This window comes from Hyperolius riggenbachi, chromosome 10, assembly GCF_040937935.1.
Source record: "Hyperolius riggenbachi isolate aHypRig1 chromosome 10, aHypRig1.pri, whole genome shotgun sequence".
NCBI lineage: Eukaryota > Metazoa > Chordata > Amphibia > Anura > Hyperoliidae > Hyperolius > Hyperolius riggenbachi.
In genome coordinates, this window is record NC_090655.1 from 222183302 (window position 1) to 222210592 (window position 27291).

General features: G+C 46.0%; 2 protein-coding genes across 5 annotated transcripts in view; one reads left to right on the forward strand and one right to left on the reverse strand.

Annotated features, from left to right (window-relative positions):
- Positions 1-27291, reverse strand: part of LOC137536837 (zinc finger protein 721-like) — a 51979-nt gene that overhangs the window by 17565 nt on the left and 7123 nt on the right. Inside the window, exon 3 of the mRNA XM_068259027.1 lies at positions 25472-25646. Within this exon, the coding sequence (XP_068115128.1) occupies positions 25472-25646 (175 nt within the window). The remainder of the gene's footprint in view (positions 1-25471; positions 25647-27291) is intronic.
- LOC137534574 (oocyte zinc finger protein XlCOF6-like) lies at positions 24-19366 on the forward strand. 4 transcript variants are annotated; one of them, XM_068256136.1, is made up of 8 exons: positions 24-98; positions 5480-5638; positions 11281-11350; positions 11472-11569; positions 12518-12617; positions 13055-13170; positions 14820-14928; positions 16929-19366. In XM_068256136.1, exons 2-8 carry the CDS (start codon positions 5594-5596, stop codon positions 18377-18379), a joined length of 1989 nt encoding a protein of 662 aa, XP_068112237.1. In that variant the 5' UTR covers positions 24-98; positions 5480-5593; the 3' UTR covers positions 18380-19366. The 4 variants fall into 4 exon arrangements, with proteins under 4 accessions (XP_068112237.1, XP_068112238.1, XP_068112236.1 ...); XM_068256137.1 differs by having other exon boundaries at positions 57-75; XM_068256135.1 differs by having other exon boundaries at positions 71-154.

The window sequence follows — 27291 nt, forward strand, 5'->3', positions numbered from 1 at the left end:
GCTAAACCCGGAAGTAGATGTATACATGCATAAAAGGGAAGTCTGAAATTTGCATGCGAATTGCGAATATTAATGGTAAATCCGTGGCATGGATTGAGGTGTGTCTGACCTGCCTCTCTGGTTTCCTGATCTCACATTCTGTGTCACATAAAATGTACGTTGTTCCCTCAAGAAGTCTATATAATACACCAAGATTATGTTTTTGCAATGTGCCATTAGTAATATAGCAACAGCACTGCTGTAGTCTTCCTCTTTGGCATTGGTGGGGTATGAATGAGATCCACTTTTCTCTCTGGGTTGCTATGTCTCATGGTGATATTAGTGACACCAGCAGGAATCTACACCAGCTGTGAGTCCAATCTACTTGTGCAGCTTTTCCAAAAGGCAATAATGATTATGAATCTTTTATGTATAAAGCACTAACGTATTACACAGCAAATAGGGGAGACATGACAACATAGATGTATAAAGCGCCAACAGATTTCGTGGCGCTGACAACATTAAACAAAGTTACGCAAGGGCATTTAACAGTAGTACTTAAAAATAAACAATGGTGGGCAGATTTAATGGTAGGGATAAATGTAGCAGATGAATCACTGTATACATATGGTGGCAGGAAAGAGTGCACAGGAAGAAGGCCCTGCCAAATATGCGTACAATCTCATGGGTGGAGCAGAGGTAAGAAATATGTCCAGAAAGGAGATTGTAGCTAAGAAGATGATGGGTAAGAGATGGTGAACAGATGGGTCTTTAAAGCAAACCTGAACTGAAAACTATAAGTCCAAAATCAACATACACACGTCATACTTACCTCGTGTAGTCCTTTCATCAATATCTCCTCCCGCATCCTGTTTGTCCACTGTGATCAATGGAATTCTCCGTCCTCCATTTTAAAAATGGTGATGATTCCATAACAGTTTCCAGATCAGCACACTGTAAACTGTAATATCGTTCACTTGAGCCATAGGGAAACGTGGACATTACCTTGCACATCAGTTGTTCTTTCAGCTATACCTGACATCAACTGAATTCTGTCATGTAAATAGGGGCACATCCAGAATAAAAAACGCCACTTTATTGAAAAAACTCTATTAACAAATCAGACACCAATACATCGACACAAACCACAAGGAGAGAGGATTGCAATTTGCAAGCATGTACAAGGTTGACAGCTGTTTCGCACCCTGACATGTGGTGCTTCATCAGGACTGATTTCTGTTCTAAAAAAATGTTGTCAGTACTTGAAGGAATCGTTGTAAGAAGAAAATGGTGAGGAACTGATGGCGAGATCAGTATGTAATATTCATTCGCAGATACATCATGTATTTATTTTAAATAATTTTACATAGTTCAGGTCACTTTAACCTTTTCCAAATCATTTTAGTGACCACTCACATCTCCCACAGCACTTTTATTTTCCGGTGTGCTGGGGGAAGGGGGGTGCGACATGGAACATTGCAGGGGTGCTGAGCATCCGGGATCTGCTATGGTCTCTACCTACTCACACTACTAGATCACCCGGCATTAGCGGGGGAAGGAGGCACCATCTCTTGTGCTGTAGCTCCACCTCCATTGCACTCTCACCAACATTGTTATTATACTTTGCGCAGTCCAAAGGGGAGCAAAATGTCAGACAAACACTTTGATTCTTATAGCCTGAAACTGTGTAGAACCACTCTCCAGTTTCCACCCCTTGCATGTCTTGTTCACTCGCAAGGCTCCAGGACTTCTCCAGAGGAGCCCCTACTCTATGGAACTCTGTCCCTCCACCCATCAGGCTTGCTGCCACTTTCAACTCATTCAAGCAGATGAGACCTATCTGTTTACCATTGCCTACCCACCATCTTCATGGCTCCAATTCCCCCCCAGACCCCCATGTGGCCCACTTCTCCACTCCTTAGATCACACATGTCAAACTCCAGCCCGCGAGCCAAATCTGGCCCTCAGAGCCATTAAATTTGGCCCTCAAGTGGTTTCCCCACTTTGTATTATGTTTGGCCCACTCTAGACCACCAGGGAAGCTATATTGGAGGCGAAGTCATAGAACACCAGAGAAGCCAGGGCCGGGCCGAAGCATAGGCTGGAGAGGCTCCAGCCTCAGGGCGCAGTGTAGGAGGTGGTGCACAATTAATTCAGCTGTCATTCCTAATTGTGTTTGAAGCAGAAAGAAATAAGAAAAGGGGATACATAGCAGTGACTGCAAGCCAGATAACTAGATATTAAGGTGTTGGGGAGGTTGTGGGCCCTGTGGCGCTTCTTAGTCTAATAGCAATCAGTGTGTGACGGCTGGGGTGGCTGGGATGGAGGGGCGCACTTTGGTGTCTCAGCCTTGGGTGCTGGAGGACCTTGTCCCGCCTCTGAGAGAAGCCATATGGGGGAGGTAGGGGAAAGCACGAAACACTAGGGAACTGTATGGGGAGGGAGAACCACTAGATACCAGGGAACTGTCTAGGGGTTGGATGGGGGTCCATTAGACACCTGGGAACTTTATTAGTGAGAAAGGTGTCCTGTAGACATTGATGTTGGCCCATGACTAGGTCCCAGTGTACAGTTTCGGCTCACTTTGTATTTGAGTTTGACGACCCTGCTTTAGATTGAAAGACTGTTTGCAGGGCCCTCTTCCCCATGTTGTCTTCTCTGCCACCATATGGACTTAGTGACTTGTCTTCTATATTGAAATCTGCGCACCATTGTTTATTGTTTTACTATATACCATTGTTTAACCATGCAATGTCCCTGTGTTATATTGTTTGAGGTTGTATTGACTTCCCTATCTATTGTACAGCACTGGCTGGGTAATATGTTAGTGAATAATAAATAAAGTTAAGATCCAGCCACAGTAGGCACAAGTAATTATAAAATATTTAGTGCACATCCTTACAGTCTGAATGGGAAGGTAAGGGAGCAGGAAGAGCGTAGAAGGCAGTGGGGTGGAGTAATAGCCAACAAAAGCTGAATAACATCATGGCTCAATACGTATTCAAAATTCTCATTGTCATCTTCATTCCGTAGTAAATTGTACAAAAAAAACAAAACAAAACTGTGTAAAACCCCATTACAAACATTGCGTAGAGGATGGAGTGATGGGGCTAGCCCAGGCATGGGCAAACTTGGCCCTCCAGCTGTTAAGGAACTACAAGTCCCACAATGCATTGCAGCCACAGTCATGACTCATAAAGGCAAATGCATTGTGGGACTTTTAGTTCCGTAACAGCTGGAGGGCCGAGTTTGCCCATGCCTGGGCTAGCCATATTCAGCCTCCTTTTTGCATCAGCTATCTCTAATGCTTGTACGCACTTTTAATTATGATTGGCCCATCACTGACCAATTTTACCACCCCCCCCCCCCCCCCCCATGTTGTATGAGGGCCAATTGATATTGAATACTATGAACAGATTGTGTAGGTAAACCATCATACTACATGGAGGTGGTAAAATGGGTCATTGATTGGCCAATTATAATTGAAAGTGTGTACCAGACTTAAAGGACAACTGAAGTAAGAGGGATATGGAGGCTGCCATATTTATTTCCTTTTAAACAATACCAGTTGCCTGGCAGCCCTGCTGATCTATTTGGCTGCAGTAGTGTCTGAATAATACCAGATACAAGCATGCAGCTAATCTTGTCAGATCTGACAATACTGTATTGTCAGAAGCACCCGATGTGCTGCATGCTTGTTCAGGGTTCATGGCTAAAATTATTAGAGACACAGGATCAGGAGGACTGCCAGGCAACTGGTTTTGTTTAAAAGGAAATAAATATGGCCGCCTCCATATCCCTCTCACCTCGGGTTCTTTTCAAAGCAAACGAGATTAACCTAAGGAGAAGAATGTAGTATACTTACCTTTGAAGGGGAAAGTCTCTAGATCAGCCTTTCTCACCCTGGAGGATCCCTGCAAACAATTTTTTTACCTCGGGGAACCCCCTTTATTTTGCAGGCGGCATGGACTTTAAAAGTAGGTGAGGCTGTTTATTTTCACTACCCCCTATTACACTGCCCCTCATTATACTGTCTCCTTATCCTAGTGCTTTTTATTAATGTGCTCATTATTATTCTGACCCCCAATTTTAGTGCTTATGTTTACAGTACCCCCTATTATAATGTGCTCTATTATACTTGCCCCACGATGGGGGGGGGGGGGGGGGAATGCCAAGGAACCCCTGCAGAGTACTCAAGGAACCCTGGCTGAGAAACACTGCTCTAGATACTCCAAAGGCTTCTGTGTCCTCCTCAGGACCACAGCCTGTACACAGTAGCATGGAGTCGCTCATGTATGAGCTGCACGGCCATACTCACCATACTCGCGCAGTACAACCACACTCATCCATGAAGAGGAGAGAGGCCACGTAACATATACAACAAGCTCTTGTCATATATGTTCCCGGGGGCCGCATGCAGCAATGGTGCGGCCCAGGAGGATGTGGGAAGCCTCTGTAGGTTCCACAGGTTTCCCTCTTCTTAGTAAAGTATCTTTTTTTTTTTTGCCTAGGATACACTTTAATCGACAACAACCTCCAAGCCCATTGTTCTCTCCTTACCCGACCTGCCAGAAACCACTCAATGGTGTGCTGTGCCATCTTCACTTCTTCCCTCCCAAAACCAACAGTACACACTGCCCTCAGCATCGAGCCTCAAGGCTACGTCCACACTGGGAAATTTCATTGCATCCTTTGGAACGCAACAAAGGGGAAAATTTGCATTGTGTGTTGTGTTTCATTACATGCAGTCAATTATCGTTATTTTTCAGTATTTGTTTATTGCGAACATGTTCCACAGCACTTTACAGTCTATATTGTCTTGTCACTTAACTGCAGAGCCGGGACAAGATCCTCCAGCAGCTCTGCTTCAAACACAATAGGGGAATCATAGCTGAGTGAGTTGTGTGCCCCCTCCTACACTGCGCCCTGAGGCAGGAGCCTCTCTTGCCTCTGCCCGGCCCTGCTTAAAGGGATCCTTAATCCTAAAAACAAAACAAAAAACATTTTACTCACCTGGGGCTTCTACCAGCCCCCTGTAGCTGTCCAGTGCCCTCGCAGTCACGATCGGATCCTCTTGTCCCCCCGCTGCCAGCTACTTTCATTTTCGGCCGACAGACTTACTGTGCCTTCGCAGGCCTGGCCACGCGTCTCCTTCTACGCGTTCCCGTCTGCAATAGTGCCCTGCGCAGGACGCTATTGCAGGCATGAACACGTAGAAGGAGACTCGTTGTCTGGCCTGTCAGGGTCTGTCCGCAAAGTGAAAGTAGCTAGCGGCAGGGGACAGGAGGATCTGATCGTCACTGCGAGGGCACCGGACAGCTGCAGGGGGCTGGTAGAAGCCCCAGGTGAGTAAAACTGTTTAGTTTTTTGTTTTGTTTTTTTTACTTAAGTGTCTTTAACTGTTCTTTAGAGGGCTCACAATCTATTCATGTAGTGTAGGGCCAAATTAGGGGGAAGCCAATTAACTTATCAATTAACTTATCTGTATGTTTGTTTTTAGGATGTAGGAGGAAACCAGAGTGCCCAGAGGAAACCCATGCAGGCACAGGATGAACATACAAACTCCCTGCAGATAGTGCCCTGACTGGGATTGGAATCGGGGACCCAGTGCTGCATGGGGAGGGCGCTAACCACTACACCGTGCTGCCAGTCAATCAAAGTATGCTTCACTGCCACTGTTAATGCACATGTTGTGCAGGAACTCAATGCATGCACTGCGTATTCCCGATGGACCCGTCACACCGCACTTCCAATGCGCTGATGAGAATGTTACATTGCAAGATAATTGCATTGTGTATGTTAGCAATGCGATTGTATTGTCTGAGGCAATGCACCGGTGTGAAAGTAGCCTTGAACACTGCCAGTTTTGGGGGAGGCTGAATTTGATGGACATATGTCTTTTCTTTGCATTAGATTGTCAGCTTTTGTGAGGAGGAAACCTGTAAATAGTTCAGTCAATGTTCTCTGTGAAGCCCTGTAGAAAAAGTGCCAGCTCTATGTAAATGTGTACCAATGAATGGAGGCAGCAATTCTCCTGTTCTCCACAAGGTGGAGTATTACACTCAATCAGGCTGGAATGCTCAGATGAGAAGTTAGAGGAGGGGCAGGAAGTGGAGAAGAGACAGTGGGCTAGGCTGGCAGCAGCTGCAGGAGAGGTAATAAGATACACACCATCACAAATACCAACAAATTGATGCACGAGAGAGAGTGGAGACTGCAAGGACAGGAAAGCAGGGAAAGATGGGAGAATAAACTGAGGGTGGGTAGGAGAGGGAAGCACACAGTGGAGGTGGGTAGAACAGGTAAGCAGGGAGGGATGGGAGAATAAAGTGTAGGTTAAAAGTCAGGTAGGTGGGCATAGTGAAAATGTTAGGAGACAGAGCATAGTATAGCTGGCATGTCAGGTAGGTGGGGGCACATAGTGGTGGTGGTGAGGGAGAGTGTATAGTATAGGTGGCAGGTCAGGTAGGTGGGTGGGGCACATATTGCTGATGGTGAGGGAGAGTGCATAGTATAGGTGGCAGGTCAGGTAGGTGGGTGGGGCACATATTGCTGATGGTGAGGGAGAGTGCATAGTATAGGTGGCAGGTCAGGTAGGTGGGGGCACATAGTGGTGGTGGTGAGGGAGAGTGTATAGTATAGGTGGCAGGTCAGGTAGGTGGGTGGGGCACATACTGCTGATGGTGGGGGAGAGAGCATAGTATAGGTGGCAGGTTAGGTAGGTGGGTGGGGCACATATTGCTGATGGTGAGGGAGAGTGCATAGTATAGGTGGCAGGTCAGGTAGGTGGGGGCACATAATGCTAATGGTGGGGGAGAGAGCATAGTATAGGTGGTAAGGTCGGTGGGGGCACATATTGCTGATGGTGGGGGAGAGTGCATAGTATAGGTGGCAGGTCAGGTAGGTGGGTGGGGGCACATAATGCTGATGGTGGGGGAGAGAGCATAGTATAGGTGGCAAGGTAGGTGGTTGGGGCACATAGTGCTGATGGTTGGGGGGGGGGGGGGGGGGAGCATAGTATTGGTGGCAAGTCAGGTAGGTGGGTGGGGCACATAGTGCTGATGGTTGGGGGGGAGAGCATAGTATAGGTGGCAGGTCAGGTAGGTGGGGGCACATAGTGGTGGTGGTGAGGGAGAGTGCATAGTATTGGTGGCAAGTCAGGTAGGTGGGTGGAGCACATACTGCTGATGGTGGGGGAGAGAGCATAGTATAGGTGGCAGGTCAGGTAGGTGGGTGGGGCACATACTGCTGATGGTGGGTCAGAGAGCATAGTATAGGTGGTAAGGTCGGTGGGGGCACATATTGCTGATGGTGGGGGAGAGCGCATAGTATAGGTGGCAGGTCAGGTAGGTGGGTGGGGCACATAATGCTGATGGTGGGGCAGAGAGCATAGTATAGGTGGCAGGTCAGGTAGGTGAGTGGGGCACATGGTGCTGATGGTGAAGGAGAGAGCATAGTATAGGTGGCAAGTCAGGTAGGTGGGTGGGGCACATACTGTTGATGGTGGGGGGAGAGCATAGTATAGGTGGCAGGTCAGGTAGGTGGGTGGGGCACATACTGCTGATGGTGGGGGAGAGAGCATAGTATAGGTGGCAGGTCAGGTAGGTGGGTGGGGGCACATATTGCTGATGGTGGGGGAGAGAGCATAGTATAGGTGGCAGGTCAGGTAGGTGGGGGCACATAGTGGTGGTGGTGAGGGAGAGTGCATAGTATTGGTGGCAAGTCAGGTAGGTGGGTGGAGCACATACTGCTGATGGTGGGGGAGAGAGCATAGTATAGGTGGCAGGTCAGGTAGGTGGGTGGGGCACATACTGCTGATGGTGGGGGAGAGAGCATAGTATAGGTGGTAAGGTCGGTGGGGGCACATATTGCTGATGGTGGGGGAGAGCGCATAGTATAGGTGGCAGGTCAGGTAGGTGGGTGGGGCACATAATGCTGATGGTGGGGCAGAGAGCATAGTATAGGTGGCAGGTCAGGTAGGTGAGTGGGGCACATGGTGCTGATGGTGAAGGAGAGAGCATAGTATAGGTGGCAAGTCAGGTAGGTGGGTGGGGCACATACTGTTGATGGTGGGGGGAGAGCATAGTATAGGTGGCAGGTCAGGTAGGTGGGTGGGGCACATACTGCTGATGGTGGGGGAGAGAGCATAGTATAGGTGGCAGGTCAGGTAGGTGGGTGGGGGCACATATTGCTGATGGTGGGGGAGAGAGCATAGTATAGGTGGCAGGTCAGGTAGGTGGGTGGGGCACATACTGCTGATGGTGGGGGAGAGAGCATAGTATAGGTGGCAGGTCAGGTAGGTGGGTGGGGCACATACTTCTGATGGTGTGGGAGAGCGCATAGTATAGGTGGCATGTCAGGTAGGTGGGGGCACATACCGCTGATGGTGGGGGAGAGAGCATAGTATAGGTGGCAGGTCATGTAGGTGGGTGGGGCACATACTGCTGATGGTGGGGGAGAGAGCATAGTATAGGTGGTAAGGTGGTAAGGTAGGTGGGGGCACATATTGCTGATGGTGGGGGAGAGCGCATAGTATAGGTGGCAGGTCAGGTAGGTGGGTGGGGCACATAATGCTGATGGTGGGGCAGAGAGCATAGTATAGGTGGCAGGTCAGGTAGGTGGATGGGGCACATGGTGCTGATGGTGAAGGAGAGAGCATAGTATAGGTGGCAAGTCAGGTAGGTGGGTGGGATACATACTGCTGATGGTGGGGGAGAGCATAGTATAGGTGGCAGGTCAGGTAGGTGGGTGGGGGCACATATTGCTGATAGTGGGGGAGAGTGCATAGTATAGGTGGCAGGTCAGGTAGGTGGGTGGGGGCACATACTGCTGATGGTGGGGGGAGAGCATAGTATAGGTGGCAGGTCAGGTAGGTGGGTGGGGCACATAATGCTGATGGTGGGGGAGAGAGCATAGTATAGGTGGCAAGTCAGGTAGGTGGGTGGGGCACATAGTGCTGATGGTGAGGGAGAGAGCATAGTATAGGTGGCTAGGTAGGTGGTTGGGTGGGGGCACATACTGCTGATGGAGGGGGGAGAGTATAGTATAGGTGGCAAGGTAGGTGGTTGGGTGGGGGCACATGGTGCTGATTGTGGGCAGAGAGCATAGTATAGATGGTAAGTCAGGTAGATGGGTGGGTCACATAGTGCTGATGGTGAGGGAAGAGCATAGTATTGGTGGCAGGTCAGGCAGGCGGGGGCACATACTGCTGATGGTTGGGGGAGAGCACATAGTATAGGTGGCAAGTCAGGTAGGTGGGTGGGGCACATACTGCTGATGGTGGGGGAGAGAGCATAGTATAGGTGGCAGGTCAGGTAGGTGGGTGGGGGCACCTATTGCTGATGGTGGGGGGAGAGCATACTATAGCTGGCATGTCAGGCAGGTGGGTGGGGGCACACATTGCTGATAGTGGGGGGAGAGCATAGTATAGGTGGCAGGTCAGGTAGGTGCGTGGGGCACATACTGCTGATGGTGGGGGGGGGGGGAGAGCATAGTATAGGTGGCAGGTCAGGTAGGTGGGTGGGGCACATAATGCTGATGGTGGGGGAGAGAGCATAGTATAGGTTGCAAGTCAGGTAGGTGGGTGGGGCACATAATGCTGATGGTGGGGAAGAGCATAGTATAGGTGACAAGTCAGGTAGGTGGGTGGGGCACATAATGCTGATGGGTGGGGGGGAGAGCATAGTATAGGTGGCAAGTCAGGTAGGTGGGTGGGGCACATAATGCTGATGGGTGGGGGGGGGGAGAGCATAGTATTGGTGGCAAGTCGGGTAGGTGGGTCGGGCCGATAGTGCTGATGGTGGGGGAGAGAGCATAGTATAGGTGGAAAGTCAGGTAGGTGGGTGGGGCACATAGTGCTGATGGGTGAGGGGGGGAGAGCATAGTATAGGTGGCAAGTCAGGTAGGTGGGTGGGGCACATAGTGCAAGTGGGTGGGGGAGAGAGCATAGTATAGGTGGCAAATCAGGTAGGTGGGTGGGGCACATAGTGCTGATGGTGAGGGAGAGAGCATAGTATAGGTGGCAGGTCAGGTAGGTGGGTGGGACACATAGTGCTGATAGTGGGGGAGAGAGCATAGTATAGGTGGTAAGGTAGGTGGTTGTGTTGGGGAACATAGTGCTGATGGTGGGGGAGAGCGCATAGTATAGGTAACAAGTCAGGTAGGTGGGTGGGGCACATACTGCTGATGGCGAGGGAGAGAGCATAGTATAGGTAACAAGTCAGGTAGGTGGTTGGGGCACATAATGCTGATTGTGGGCAGAGAGCATAGTATAGGTGGTAAGTCAGGTAGGTGGGTGAGGCACATATTGCTGATGGTGAGGGAGAGCGCATAGCAGAGGTGGCAGGTCAGGCAGGTGGGGGCATATAGTGCTGATGGAGGGGGGAGAGTATAGTATTGGTGGGAAGGTAGGTGGGTGGGTGGGGCACATAGTGCTGATTGTGGGCAGAGAGCATAGTATAGGTGGCAAGGTTGGGTGGGGGTCACATAGTGCTGATGGTGGGGGGAGAGTATAGTATTGGTAGGAAGGTAGGTGGGTGGGGCACATAGTGCTGATGGTGAGGGAGAGAGCATAGTATAGATGGTAAGTCAGGTAGGTGGGTGGAGCACATAGTGCTGATGGTGAGAGCATAGTATAGGTGGCAGGTCAGGCAGGTGGGGGCACATAGTGCTGATGGAGGGGGGAGAGTATAGTACTGGTGGGAAGGTAGGTGGGTGGGGCACATAGTGCTGATTGTGGGCAGAGAGCACAGTATAGGTGGCAAGGTAGGTGGTTGGGTGGGGGTCTCATAGTGCTGGTGGTGGGGGGAGAGTATAGTATTGGTGGGAAGGTAGGTGGGTGGGTGGGGTCACATAGTGGAGATGGAGGTGTCTTAATAAACATTGTGCTGTTTGTTTCTAGTCTCTCCACTATACACCACTACAGATGTCTCCAGTTAGTTCACTGATTGGACCAGCAGGATGTTCACAGTGGCAGGGCAGTGAGAGCTCAGCCAATGGAAGAAATACAGCAATAGGCTCCCTGGTATGAAAGCCACGCTCATGCTTTCTTCCCCCTCTGCATTTATATGGAGGTGGGCTTGTTTCTCCTTTAAAGGGGACCTCCACTTCCACAATAAAGTTGCCATAAACAGCGGTAAATTACTGTATGTCTCAGCAGATGCACGGGGAGATGCAAAGCCAGTTAAACCCGTTAAATATAACTTTATCCAGTAACAAACAACATGTATAGAGATGGTGACTGCATAATTTTGTGTGCCAGGTACCTATAATGTGTCAGGATGCCTCTATTTCTCCACACAGGAGTCGGAGTATTTGGAAGATATTCACAACGACAACATGATGGAGAATCTGCCATCCCTCCCATCACCGGGTAAGAGGAGACTTCCATTTATTATAAAGGAGAGAGCACTGTGGAGGGTCCACCTAGATCCCCTATCATCTGATAAACACATAGTGATAATGTAGTCAGTCATTGTGTGCGTTTCCTGCAGATGGAGCCTGGAACAGAAACTCACCAGAGAGATGTACAGGTCCTCTTTATTCCCGGGATTGTACACAGGAAGATCATGGTATTCTTCACCACTGCCAGGTAGGTGGAATTTAAATAGAATCTCAGCATACACCAAAGTTACTTCATGTTGCATTGTAGCTGTATGCAACGTATAGAAAACTGTATACACTCACGTATAAGCCAAATGTTTGGGACCAAAAGTGTGTGTGTGTGTGTGTGTGCGTGCGTGCATGTGTGTTGTGTGTGGTGTATGTGTTGTGTGTGTGTATGTGTGTGTGTTGGCTTATTTGAAAGTCAGGTGTTCGGGACCCCGTATCCAGTTCATGCTTTGGAAGGATGTCTATATCTATAGTTACCTCTCCTTGGGGTTGATTCACTAAGAACAGTAGCGTGAGTAACCGCCAGTTACTCGCGCTATTTAATTCTGCGCGCCTTAATTCTGCCTCTCTGCATGCTACGTGCACTAATGGCAGCATAGAGCGCGTAATTAAATTTGGTTAGAGGAGCGCTCACTATGCCGTGCAAAGCGAGCGCTAGTAACTTACGTTGGCTACATCCCAATAACGGGCGCTGTGCTCGTCCCGCCCTGAGTCTCTTCGGGTCCAGTGGTTTCAAAGGACGAGATCCCTGTCTTCTGATTGGCCCAGTAGGCTGCCTGTCAAGTGACAGGCAGGGAACAGGACTCGACTGCAAGGGAGATGGGAAGATGGCAGCCTGGTGGGCCTCTAGCAGCTGGTACAGTGCCGCATGGATGGAAGGACAAGCCGATGGCTGTCAGGAGTGGTAACTATAGACACAAGAATGCTTCCAATGTGCAACCTGTGCTACTTATATAGGTGTGTGTGTGTGTGTGTGTGTGTGTGTGGGGGGGGGGGGGGGGGGGGCTAGGGGGAGACATAAGGTTCAGCCTATAAGTGTGTCTAACAATGTTAGGTTTTTTAAGGGGCAAAAGTTGGGTAGGTGAGGAATTGGCCTATATGGAAGTATATACAGCAGCTTTGTTCTATTTTGTGGTTTTTATCTTAGGGTGAAGATGTGATTACTGTTAAAGTAGAAGTGAAAGAGGAAGATATGAGGGTGGATGAGCCGTGTAAGGAGGAGGACATTCCTGCCCAGATCAGCACAGGTCAGTAATAATCACCAAATACAGGTTAAATCACTAGTTCTCCCTCTTCAGTCTCAGAGGCGTGTTTAGAAGTGAATACCAGTGCACTGTAAAGAGGTGTATGTAATGGCAGGCACTAAAAGCACACAAGTAAGATGAAAAGCACTATAAGGGAGGGGCATTGCATATAAAATCACTACAATGGGTGACACCAATGGAGCATAATATAGAAGCACTGTAATGTGGGACACTATAATGAGGAGCCCTCTCTTGCTACCCCCCAACTGCTGGTTTCCCCGATCCATTCCTCCCTGACGGTTTTCAGGTTTGCCAAACGATCCAAACATGCTGCTGCTGCTTATTCGTATTACACCATATTTACATATTTAGCAACACTTAAAAAATCCTGTGTTTGACCCCGAGTCTCTACAACAATCTGCTCATCTCCTCTCGGTCAGTGTGTGTGTTTCCTTTAGATGGATCCAGTAACAGAAACCCACCAGAGAGAAGTACAGGTCCTCTTTGTTGTCAGGATTGTGCACAGGATGATCACACCCTCCCCCACCATTATCAGGTAGGTTAAGGTGAGGATCGGACCAAATCCCAGAGTGACTCTGCTGTGTTCCATAAAACCTGTTCCATGCAGCACTTGCTAACTCCCTGTAGCCCCTAGAATTCCTATGGATGTGAGAACCTGTTCTCCATGTGGAATGACTGTGTTACTGGAGTAAACTTAGTGAAACTGTGGAGGTTCAATACTTTTTACATTCTCCTTTGTGCAGACTTATGAGCCAGTAAGGCACAGAGAGGAGAATTATGGGTATTTTAATGCCAAGCTATGTACTGTCGATGAGGTTTCCAACAAGTATCCCTCAAAGTTACATGAGCTGCAGATTGTAGTCCAAAGACCATAAACAAGATTAACCAGATTAAGTTCCAGCTCAGGATAAACATTTGCAGAGGGGGTCTCTGAACACTGTTTAATTATTATTATTATGGATTTATAAAGCACCAACATTTAATTATTTTTTCCTTAACAACAGGAGTTACTGATCCAGAAAGTTCTGAAATTTCAGTCTGCAAATGCATTTCCATAAGTGAGAAAATTTTGACTAGGGCATCCTTGGACATCACCAGACAGGGAGGATAGTCCTGTCATCAAGTACACACTTTTAAATAGGAACTCCAGTGAAAATAATGTAGTATAAAAAGTGCTTCATTTTTACAATAATTATGTGTAAATGATTTAGTCAGTGTTTGCCCATTGTAAAATCTTTCCTCTCCCTGATCTACATTCTGACATTTGTCGCATGGTGACATTTTTACTGCTGGCAGGTGATGTCAGTGGAAGTAGCTGCTGCTTGCTTTTTTGGCAGTTGGAAACAGCTGTAAACAGTTATTTCCCACAATGCAAAGAGGTTCACGGACAGGAAACTGCTAGGACCATGGTCCTCACAGTTGGAGGGGTTTCACCACAATAACAGTCATATAGAGCCTCCTGATGATCTGTTTGTGAAAAGGAAAAGATGTCTCTTGTAAAAGGGGGTATCAACTACTGATTGGGATAAAGTTCAGTTCTTGGTCATGGTTTCTCTTTAATTATGATTGGCTAATCGCTGACCAATTTTACCACCTCCATGTAGTATATGGGTCAACAGATATTGAATACTATGAGCAGATTGTGTAGGTAAACCCTCCTACTAAATGGAGGTGGTAAAATTGGTCAGTGATTGGCCAATCATAATTGAAAGTGAGTACCAGGCTTAAGGGTGCATACACACCCCCAATACATCACTGGCTTTACCTCTTTATTTAACTCTTCCATGTGGTATGAGGGCTTACCTACACAGTATGTTTATACTACTCAAAATATGTAGTAAAACGTGGTAAAATCGGGCAGTGATTGGCCAATCAAAATTGCATGTGTATATGGAGCCTTTAACAGGATATACACTTTTGATTTTGATTGGCCATCACTGACCAATTTTACAACCTCTATGTAGTATGAGGGCCAAGAGATATTGACAACTATGAGCAGACTGTGTAGGTTACCTCTCATACTACATGGAGGTGGTACGTTAATCTCTACAGTGCTCCTTGTGCATTTCAGTAATGCCAGGCTTAGGACAATGAGCGGGACACAACCAAAGTGGACACCATGGTGCATGATCTGTAGAGAAGCTGTGTGAAGCTTGTAAACTCATGTTTGTTTTCTTCTTTCAGGACGAGGATGTCATTGTGATTAAAGTAAAAGCTAAAAAGGAAGAAAAAGATGCCTATGTGCAGAGTGATGAGTCGTGTGAGGATGAATTTCATTCAGAGATCAGTACAGGTCAGTAACAAGCACTAAATATAGAAAGGAGTCACAGGTCCTCTTCCTTAAAGAGGAACTGTTGCGAAAATCTTAAAATTTGAAACACATACAAATAAGAAGTAAATTTCTTCCAGAGTAAAATAAGCCATAAATTACTTTTCTCCTATGTTGCCGTCACTTACAGCAAGTAGTGGAAATCTGACATTACCAACAGAATTTGGTCTAGTCCATCTTCTCATAGGGGGGTTCTCAGGGTCTTCTTTATTTTTAAAAGCACTTAGTGAATGGCAGTTGCTCCGTCCAACTGCCAAAATAGAGTGCAGCGAACCGGGAGGCTGGCCAGCATCTTTGTATTAATCAATTTCAGGGAATGTCTTTATAAAGAATAAAGGCCATGCTGAGAATCCCCCATAAAGAGATGAACTAGCCCAAAACATGTCGGTAATGTCAGATTTCTACTACCGACTGTAAGTGACAGCAACATAGGAGAAAAGTAATTCATGGCTCATTTTACTCTGGGAAAAATGTACTTCTTATTTGTATGTGTTTTAAATTTTAACTTCAGCCTAAACAAAAACACTGTCATTAAGTTAAATTAGTTATATCATTAAGTTAAATTAGTTATTAGGTAATATAATTTCTTACCCACCTTGTTTTAAAAGACAAGGCAAATGTTTGTGATTTCATGGGGGCAGCCACCTTTTTGGTTGAAAGTAGGTGACAGGGAGCATGAGACACAATTCCAACTGTCCTGTGTCCTGATCACCCCTCCCAGCTGCGCGCTAGGCTTCAAATCTCAAATTCAGATAAAAAAACAAAAACAAATTTGCACCAAAACAGCAGAACGAGAACAACAACATCAGAAATCCCATTATACTTTGCACAGTATCAGGGGAAAAATGCGCGGGCAGTTTTCTTCTGTGCAGCTAAAAATGAGGCTTGGGTAAGAAAAACAACATTCTGATGCTGTGAAACTGTTAAAGAAACACCAGGCCTTTTCAGTGCTGCTGTGTAGATTTTTATTCTGGAGGCTCATTTTAAAGGCCTCCAACATTAGCCATATCTCTCCTTTATGGAGTGATGGTGACTAACACATTTAGAAATTCAGTTTCCAACAGAGAGCTGCTCTACTTCCACACAATAACATTATGTTCCTTACAAATGAGAAGATACTGTACACCATATGAAAGACCCTTCTCCATTCCTCAGTATAACATCATAGCGCCAACAAATGAGGAGGAGATACTGTACACCATATGGAATGTCCATCTCCATTCCTCAGCATAACACCATAGTACCAACAAATGAGGAGGAGATACTGTACACCATATGAAAGGTCCATCTCCATTCCTCAGCATAACACCATAGTACCAACAAATGAGGAGGTGATACTGTACACCATATGAAAGGCCCATCTCCATTCCTCAGTATAACATCATAGTATCAACAAATGAGGAGGAGGTACTGTACAGCATATGAAAAGCCCATCTTCATTCCTCAGTATAACATCATAGCACCAACAAATGAGGAGGAGATACTGTACACCATATGAAAGACCCTTCTCCATTCCTCAGTATAACATCATGTTCCCAACAAATGAGGAGATACTGTACACCATATGAAAGGCCCATCTCTATTCCTCATTATAACATCATAGTACCAACAAATGAGGAGGAGATACTGTACATCAAATGAATGGCCCATCTCCATTCCTCAGTATAACATCATAGCACCAACAAATGAGGAGGAGATACTGTACACCATATGTAAGGGCCATCTATTTTTCTCACCATAGCGGTGCCATCAGTGTATGTATACAGTAACCCAGCATGCCAGAGTTGGTTTAGTTGTATTATGTACTTTACCGGAATCCACCCCTTATATTAGTGTTACAGCTATACTCACTTCCATGTAGGATCTCTGTGACACTTAAGGCTGCTAGACCAGCATACATGACTCTACAATACAAAGCAGGAACAATGAATACACATTTTACAGTACTATTGTTTCCCCAATAGATGGAGAGGATGTGGACAATACCGTGGCAAGACATCTTACGTCACCTACAGATTATAATGCAGAAGATAATGACATCACAGAGTATACAGAAGAAGGGGAAACTGATTCTGAAAATCACAGACTTTACCACGAGGAAAGATCACCAGAGGAAGCTTCTGACAGATCACATCCTGTTACCCCAAATATCCGGCCAAGATCTCACACTACTAATAGATCAAAACATCCCGAGGAATCTTTTTCTGGAAAATCTCCCGCTGTCAGACGAGGAAGTGAGAAGAGGTTCCCATGTTCTGAATGCGGTAAATGCTTCAGACAAAATTCAGCTCTTGCTACACATCAGAGGGTTCATAATGACGGACGCCCATTTTCCTGTGCAGAGTGTGGGAAATGTTTCAAACAGAAAGGAAACCTCCATATGCATGAGAGAAGTCACACAGAGAAGCGCTCATTTCCATGTTCAGAGTGTGGGAAAGTGTTCACTCAGAAAGCATGGTTTGTTATTCACCAGAGAAAACATACGGGTGAGGGGCTTTTCTCCTGTCCAGAGTGTGGGAAATGTTTTACAGTGAAAGCACATCTTGTTAAACACCAGAAAACTCACAGAGGGGAACGGCCTTTTTCATGTTCAGAGTGTGGGAAATGTTTCACTGAGAAAGGTGCCCTAAACATACATCACAGAACTCACACTGGAGAGCGTCCATTCTCATGTGCAGAGTGTGGGAAATGTTTCACTGTAAAAGGAGCTCTTCTTGCACACCAGAGAATTCACACAGGGGAGCGGCCTTTTTCTTGCTCCGAGTGTGACAGGAGCTTCAGCCAGAAGATTAGCTTCCTTAGACATCAGAGAATTCACTCAGGCGAACGTCCTTTTACATGTTCAGAGTGTGGGGAAAACTTCATTGAGAAAAGAGTCCTTCTTATACATCAGAGAATTCACACAGGTGAGAATCCATTCTCATGTTCTGAGTGTGGGAAACGTTTCTCTCAGAGAGGAGAACTTGTTGTTCATGAGAGACGTCATACAGGGGAACGTCCTTTTTCGTGCTCAGTGTGTGGGAAAAGCTTCATTCAGAAGCCTCCACTGCTTACACACATGAAAACTCACACAGGCGAGCGGCCTTTCTTGTGTTCTGTGTGTGGGAAAGGTTTCATTCGGAAACAGCAATTTCTTACGCACCAGAGAAATCACACGGGCGAGTTTCCATTCTCCTGTTCAGAGTGTGGGAAAGGCTTCACTTGTAAGCAATCTCTTCTCGCCCACCAGCCGAGGCACAGCAGCGAACGCCCTTTCTCATGTTCCGCGTGTGGGAAAAGCTTCGGCCGTAAAGCATACCTTCTTAGGCACCAGAGAGTTCACACAGATGAGCGCCCCTTTTCGTGTTCAGAGTGTGGGAAATCCTATAGGTTTAAAAGCAGCCTACTTAACCACATAAGAACGCATGACTGCTGATGCCGGTCACCTATATTTCTTGTCCATGCTATAAGATGTCTTGTTTAATCAGCGAAAACACTACATGAAGCCATATGTGGAGTCTGGTGGGTGAAGTCATTGACTGGCATCTTCTTTAATCTTCAGGGGGACTTCAGAGGAGCAATGCCTCAGCTTTTTCTGGCCACTTTTAACTTGCTACATACTCTAGAATATGCAATACATGTCAACTGCATCTTGCAACAAAAAATAGTGAATCCACTATTCCTGACTAGCAACCTTTGAGACTGTAGTGGCTGGATAGTGTAATGGTTAAGGGCTCTGCCTCTGACACAGGAGACCTGGGTTCGAATCTCGGCTCTGCCTGTTCAGTAAGCCAGCACCTATTCAGTAGGAGACCTTGGGCAAGTCTCCCTAACACTGCTACTGCCTATAGAGTGCATCCTAGTGGCTGCAGCTCTGGCGCTTTGAGTCCGCCAGGCGAAAATCGCGATATAAATGTTCTGTGTTTGTTTGTTTGTTACACTTGTCTGTGCAGAAAAGCAGGAGCTTTAAAGTGGGATTGTCAACCATAAAATCAAATTCCATTTACCCGCCGCTCTGTGCTTATTATTCAGGCTACAACCTGACCCTACATTGCAAGCATTTCAATATAATTCTAAATGTCTGTTGTAATAAATCTTATCTCATTCAGCATGGCTTTATTTGGTACATTGCCGATGAGAAGGAAGCTTGTTATCTCCCCTCCCAAATTCCTGCTCCTCACTGATTGGCTGAGGGCAGTTCAGTGTGACACAAGGCTGAGAAGGGAGAAGCTGCTGAAATATGATCTATGGGGTGCTCACATGTTTACAAAGCAAGCTAGATATGAGAGTGCAGCTTCTATGAGGAAAAAAGAGTAAGGGAGGAAACAACATCAGAAATGGCTTCAGTCAGTGTCAGTAAAAATGGAAAATGACTGAAACACATTTTTCTTTTATTTACAATAAAAAAAACCACTGAAATAAAGTATAAGTATTTCTCTGCTTATTTATGGGGGGGGGGGGGGGGGGAGGGGGGTTGCAGTAAGTTTTTTTTAATTGGATGAATTGCAAAAAAACCTTCATAATACTGTGTTAGCAATGCCATTTTTTATGCGCTCCCAATCACTGAACCCAATCACAAACACAGGTAAGTGCATGCGCTTCAGTTTTGTAATCGGAGTACATGGAGTGTTGAAGGAGCCTAAGTCATGTGCATTTCTGCAATGGAAATTTGCAAACCGTACATGGGGAAAAAAGGAAATTGCTGTGCAGTGTTAAAACGCACTTAAAATCGCATTGCGATTCACACACCCTGAGGTAAATCAATCTTGCCTAAGGCCTTGTTCACACTATAGACAATGATCATGTCTGATCATGTGCATTCACATATGGCGGCTAGAAAAGTTTTAGGCTGCTTGAAGCATCTTGTCGTTTTGCTTGCAGCTGCAGGGTCTGTGTTGTGTGAAGTTTTGATTGAAGAGATGCATCTGTCTTCATCAAGCTCCTCTGTTGATGCAATCCTGCCTCTCTTTACAGCCGTAGGTTAACTATAGAAGAATATTAGTAATTTTACCAATATCCTGTCACACACTGTACCTGAACTCTCACTTTAACCATCCGCTATCTATGCCTAACCCTAACCACCCCCACCTACTCCTAACACTAATCGGCCCCTATCCATGCCTAACACTAAAGATGATGTATGAGTAGATGACCAAGAGACAGCTCTCTCTCGAATCTGATTGGTGCCATAAACCGAAGGCCAATTCACGATCAGTGTCACCATGAAATCTTTTGGAAATCGACCTAGTGACGTCACCTCGTTGCTCCCAGCATTGCCCCCCTTGTGCAAAATGTGCCCCGTACTTTACTTGTCAGTGTTTGCCGCTATCTCCATCCTCTTCCAACATACATGCTCCCCACATATATGTCATAAACTCTCTCCTGGGTTGTGTTTTTTAGGGGAAAAACAACCTATTACCTCCAATGGAGGTTTGTCTGGATACTCATAAGGATGGGTTGGCTATCACAGGCACTTGTATCCTATACACCTTGCTGCAAGGCACTGTGTATTGACCTGAGGAAGTGGGCTAATACCCAAGAAACGTGTTGTTTATTCTGTGCTTTGAATAAATACTGCTCCAGTACTGGTGTTTTTGTCATCAGGAGAGTTAAGAGATTACCTCTCATTTGTATTTTAACTATTAGAAGTTTATATATATTTTTACATTTGGGCGCTTTCATCCTTACGAGTATTGATTTACATAGGCTGCCAGTTTTTATGTGAAAACATGGACGCAGTGTGAACAAGGCCTTATTCAAGATATTTTGTCATCAACTTTACTACTTTACTCTAAAAGGAATTTATGGCACCAAACTCCCAACACCTTCTGTATGAAGTTCCCTACAGTTTGTACACATATTACTGTTCACTTACAATATCCACAGTAGATTTGATGGAAAGAACCTTGCAATTATTTTGACTTTTGGACAAAGTTCTGGCCTTAATTTGCACTAAACTTTACTCTGCTTAGTCTGGTTGAGTTATAATTTCTCTCCCCATTTGCCATTTATCATTCCTTTTCTTGTTGCCCTCTGTGATTTGTTGCAATAAACAATCTTTATAGTTTGAGGAGCTTATTCACTGTCATTGCAGAAATCCATGTTTGGGGAAAAAATCCCAGTTGTGCCCCCACCCCAAACCTCAGTGTCCCCTTCATCCTCTATGCAGCATGGTATTGGCCAGTAAGGCAGAGCAACGTGGCCAATACCAAACCACATGGCTTTTAACATTGTGGCAGGGGAGATACCTTGCAAGTCCAAGTGGCAGATGCCTTGTCCCCCAGTGCAAAGCACCCTTGTCCCAGTGTTTAGAGCAAGTGGTTGATCCCCACTTAGATGCGTCCAAAGTGTAAGTGTGGTCAACCTATATCTGGTCACCACTTGATAAAGAGATGACCAAATGGCCACCCCACACAGGTATATGGGGCAGACCCCTTATCCATTTACTTTAAAGGGTTAAGGTCCGATCTGGAAACCACAGAGCTGGATCATGCACAAGTCAAACCTAGGCAGTTGCGTAGGGCCTGGAGAGAGTGTAGGGGCCTGTGGATGGTAGCCCCCCCCCCCCCCCTTACGAAAAAAAAAAAAAAAAGCCAGGTGACAATCGGTGGTGGGTAAAAACTGCTATCTTGCCAAGGGCCCCATTTTATTTTAATCCATATTGTAATAATGTATTTCTTCATAATGTGGGCAGAAGCCTTGGCGGCTAGAGAAGTTTTAGGCTGCTTGAAGCATCTTGTCGTTTTGCTTGCAGTGTCTGTGTTGTGTGAAGTTTTGATTGAAGAGATGTCTGTCTTCATCAAGCTGCTCTGTTGATGCTTTCCTGCCTCTCTTCACAGCCGCAGGTTAACTATAGTAAAATATCAGTAATTTTACCAATATCCTGTCACACACTGTACCCGAAATCTCACTTTAACCATCCGCTATCTATGCCTAACCCTAACCACACCCACCTACTCTTAACACTAATCGGCCCCTATCCATGCCTAACACTAAAGATAATGTATGGGCAGATGACCAAGAGACAGCTCTCGCTCTAATCTGAACGGAGAGAGATCTGTTGGGTGCCATAAACTGCAGGCCAATTCCCGATCAATGTCATCATAAAATCTTTTGGAAATCGACCTAGTGGCGTCATCTCACCGCCCCCAGCACTGTCCCCTTTGCAAAATGTGCCCCGTACTTTACTCATCAGTGTGTGCCGCTGTCTCCATCCTCTTCCAACATACATGCTCCCTACTTGGTTGCCGGCGTATATGTCACACGCACTCACGTGCAATACGTCAGCAACCACATGGCGCACATGTACTTGATGAAGAAGCAAGGCCTTAGGCAATGGTGATAGCCAATACACCATCACACTGCACAGACTTGGCTATGACTATTTGTGTCCCTGGGAAAAAGTGGGAAATATACTCACCTACTAGCCACAGCTGCTTAAAGTGACAGTGAAGCAGAAAAAAAAACGTATGATATAATGAATTGTATGCGTAGTACATAATTAATAGAACATTAGTAGCAAAGAAAAGAGTCTCATGTTTTTATTTCCGGGTATATAGCTTTTTTTTCCATAGCATTGCATCATTCTCTAATATTTGCAATTTACAAACCACACTGTGTTTTAAACTATGAAAGAGAGCAGGGCTCTGATTGGCCCAATAGGCTTCTTGTCAAGTGACAGGCAGCCTACTGGGCCAATCAGAGTGCAGGGATCACGTCCTCTATAGTGATTGGACCCGCCGGGGCTCAGGGCGGGAGGAGGCGAGTGCTCCTTATTTGCTGGAAGGAGGCTTAAGGTAATAGCGTTCGCAATGCTGCACTACCCGCAGCATAGCATGCACTCCTGTTTATACGCGCGATACGCGGCTAATACCACGAGTAGCATGCACCACATTACATTTAAAGCACACTGTGGAAATAGCGTAACAGGTGCTTACTCGCACTATTTCCTTTCGTGAATCAACCCTATAATTAATTATTCTTCCTGGCAGCCATATTGACAGTGCATGGTGTTTGAAGGTATCCACTTCACTATTTCATTATTGTATGTTTAATGCCCAGTTCAGTAAGCGCTTAAAGCATGCCTGAAGTGACATGTGGCCTGATGCAGTAAACTCTGGTAAAGGAGTGCACAGTAATTTTACCATTACTAGCGCAGGGGGGCAATGGCCGCTAACCCATTGGTGTTACTTGTATTACCGCGGTAACAGGCTTGATGCTATGGTAACGTGCATAGGGGCACAGCTGGCAGTCCCCCTATGTGGATCAAAGTGTTTGATCCCCTCTAGCACCATGTAATTACGGAATTATGATGCATGCGTGCATGGGGGCGAAGTTACTGCGCACAAGCTGACACCAGCACTGCCCTTTCCCCCTGATGTCAGACCACCTACCCGCTCTGGAGCAAGGAGGTACAGACCCTCGCGATCGCTGCCACTGCAATTCTGTGATCACCCATGTCTCCCCAGTACACCGCAAAAAAAATAGGTGCTAAAAGGGATGTGCGTGATCATGAAATGGTATTGAAAAAGGTTAAATTACACAGCTACATTTGCAAAGTCTCTTTACACCTGACGTGCATTTCACAGGTCAGAACCGCCTCATCAGAGGCAAAGAAGGTACATTAGTCAATCCTGCTTTCATGCTTTCATTTTACACATACAAAGTCAAACTGTCCAACCTGCACCAGGCATTAATTTGCCAAAGTAACAAATATCATGCAGGCATCTCCAAAACACTACATCGGAGCAACATACATAAGATGTCTAGTTACCAATAGGAAAGTACCACCCTGGTATCCAGCACAACACTGTGCAATGACTACTTGCCAGGAGAGCACTACTGGTTGCTCGTGGTCCTCCCGGTTATCATATTCAGCCCTGACATGGTAGTCTAGGATATCTGTTCTCTGGCATACTAAGAGCTGGTCCACATTGGATGGATTGACTCTACATGCATGGAAATAGGGAACAATTGATTCATGTACATTGTTGGCATCTGATGAAGCAGTCTTGGCCGTGAATTGTACATTAGTCGAAAAAAAAAAAAGACTATGGTATAATTTAAATATGAACCTGTGAGGTTCATGAACTGATTCTGTACTTAATGAACTACAGAGCAAAAGATGAGAAATCAGTTATATCATGTTATGTAATTAATTTTACTTAGGCAATTTTGGGTTTTCTCTAGATTTTTAACAATGATAATCAGCTTTCAAGGAGCTTTCAACCCTTCAAGGAGTTCTCCTTTATTTACAGCAGAATGAATTAGGGCAGCGTCGCTGTCCTCTTTATTGGTTGCCAACCATAGTCAGCTGGCAGTGAGCTACAATCCTTCTCACACCTCCATGTTGTGAAAGTCCAGGCCCGCCTCCTGTGATGTCATCACCTGGCCAATGATTGGTGGCAGGGCCTAGCCAGCACAAAGGTGTACCGCCTCTTCTATCACACCCTGAAAGCCAGGTGGAGGAGCACAAACCATACATGTATAGTGAGAGAGTTAAGTATTTGATCCCCTGCTGATTTTGCAAGTATTCCCTCTGACCAAGAAATGACCAGTATACAATGGTAGGTTTATTGTAGCTGTGAGAAACAAAACAACAACAAAAAACACTCAAAAACCTAGTGCCCCAAAGTCAGAGCTTGATGGGCATTATAATGAGTGAAATAAGTGTTTGATCCCCTATCAAAAGATGACAGAGCTCAGATTTTTCTTGTAGTTGACCATGAGGTTTATACACACTTCAAAGTATTATGCTTGGGCCAACTCCGGCAGGGCATAGCAGTGAGTTAGTTTAAGATCCTGCACATTCTGGCAAGCGGATAGAATATGCATTTGTCGTGCCCTTTTCATTTGTCAATAGACATTTTGGCAGGCAGGTTTAAGTGAGGTGATACCTGGTTTGAGCACACACTTTTTCTTTTGAATGCATCACAGCAGGGATTTTAGTCCACTCATCTTTGCTGATCCTCTTCAAGTCAGTGAGGTTTTGAGGCTGCTGTTTGGCAACTCGAACCTTCAGCTCCCTCCACAGATTTTCTATTGAATTAAGGTCTGGAGACTGGCTAGGCCACTCAAGGACCTTCATGTGCGTCTTCTCAAGCCACTACTTTGTTGCCCTGGCCAAGTGTTTTGGGTCATTGTCATGCTGGAATACCCATCCACGACTCATTTTCAATGCCCCGGCTGAGGGAAGGAGGTGCTCACCAAAGATTTGATGGTACCATCCATGGTCCCTACAATGCAGTGAAAATGTCCTGTCCCCTTAGCAGAAAAACACCTGCAAAGCATAATGTAACCACCTCCATATATGACAGTGGGGGTGTTGTTCTTGGGGATCATAGGTAGCATTTATCCTCTTATAAATAGAGTGAATTAGTTGGTGCGACAGAGCTCAGTTTTGGTCTCATCTGTCCACAACACTTTCACTCAGTTCTCTGAATCATTGAGGTGTGCATGGCGCCGCAGACCAAGAGAGACTGACAAGTTATTTGTTTCTACCATCTTCAAATTATCACACTGTTGTCACCTTCTCACCAAGCTGCTTGGTGATAGTCTTGTAGCTCAGTCCAGCCTTGGGCAGGTTTACAATCCTTTCCATGAAATTCTTGGACAGCTCTTTGGTTTTAGTCATGGTGGCTAGGTTTGGAATCTGATTGATCACTACTGCGGAAAGGTGTCTTTTATACAGGTCCTGTAAAAATCTGAGATTAGAATCACTCTCTTGAGGTGGCCATACATCAGGCGACTTAGCTGCCGATCGACCATCCAATTCAATTATTATAAACTGAATCAGATGAAAATTGGGGCCGCCAAGTGCATGCCCCATCGACAATGTAACCAATTTCGGGCCGAAATTGGTCGCGTTAATCGGTGGCACATGCTGCAAGATGTAGGGCTGACATGCTCGGTCATATGCACAGCAGTAACGGCAAGCGATATCGGGAAGATCGACAAATTGAGACCGATGCTGGCCCCCCTAATATGTAATGTTCTCCACTATCTCTCCTCCCACCCCCGGGAGCCCAGTGCACTATACAGTAACTGTCCGTGGCTGCTGCTTGTCCTCTGCTGGCTCCAGGTGCACTCCTTGCTCCATACACGTGCTCCCCGTGGTTGCCGGAGTAACAGGGACGCATGTGACATCACACATGTGCCCGCGTCTACACCAGCAGCCAAGTGGGCCACGTTTATGGAGCAAGGTGTGTGCCTGGAGAAAGCAGCAGACAGAGTAATGTATATAGCACTGGGCACCGGGGGGAGGCACATTACACATTGGGAGGGTGGCGGATGCGTCGCACTCATTTCAGCACGAAATTGATCGGGAATCAGCCTGTGGTGTATGGCCAGCCGACAGATCTATCTTTAATCAGATTTGATTAGAGAGAGGTTTGTCTCTTGGTCAAATTTGAATACTAGTAATAAAGTGCAAAAGCTCAAGGGGATACAGTAATAAATTATCTTTAACCAGTATCAAAAGTACACAAAAGACAGCCTCCCCTTGAGGCTCGAATCTGCCCATCATCGCTAAATGTATGGCTACTTTTACAGAGGGTGCTACTAATCTCAGCTTGATGCCTGCATATAGTGACAGGCAACTGGAAGCCTGAAATCTTGCTAGTTGATCAAATAATAATTTTACTCATTACAATGCACAACAAGTTCTAACTTCAGGGCTCAGAGTTTTTGAGGGTGGTTTTGTTTTTATTCAGTCTCTCATAGCTACAATAAACCCACCATTACAATTATAGCCTGGTCATTTCTTGGTCAGAGAGCAGACAAGCAAAATCAGCAGAGGATTAAATACTTCTATCCCTCACTGTATCTAATAAAGGTCATACTGCAAATTGCAGTTTAATTTCAACCCACACATCAACAACAGGGTGGATGTCTCTGTGTTTTCCTCCTGTGGAAGAGTTTAGGTCTGCTTTGTGGCAGTGGCATACCTGGAAGCTGTTCCTGTCACCCAGAAATCAATAGGTTCTGTCATCACAGAAGGGCAGTAAAGAAAAAAAAGGTGCAGTGAAAACTGTTTACTAGTGGCTCAGGATGTCAGAATTCTACCTACCTTCATACTGACCCACCCTCTAACCAGCACAATGTATTATGGGAAATTATGTCCTGCGGTTTTCATTCAGAGGCAGCTGAACTTCACCCTGCAGCTTGTGCTCCCTTTTCATAAAACTAAGTAAGAGAACCAACTACATTTTCTCTTTGCATAAATGTTTTTATGGTTTTGTGAAATTAGCAGTAATGTGAAGTATAAGGAGCAAACATCTGTCCGAGTAGTAACACAGATCCCCCATTCCATCTCCTTAAGGTTATCTGAGTTAAGCTAGGTCCACACTG

Excerpts from the sequence above, each read along its gene's own strand:
- LOC137534574 (XM_068256136.1), top strand. The coding sequence starts at position 5,594 with ATGGGGAGGGCGCTAACCACTACACCGTGCTGCCAGTCAATCAAA. Across the intron at positions 11,351-11,471 it reads GCCATCCCTCCCATCACCGG|ATGGAGCCTGGAACAGAAAC; the intron begins GTAAGAGGAGAC and ends CGTTTCCTGCAG. Across the intron at positions 13,171-14,819 it reads CCCTCCCCCACCATTATCAG|GACGAGGATGTCATTGTGAT; the intron begins GTAGGTTAAGGT and ends TTCTTCTTTCAG.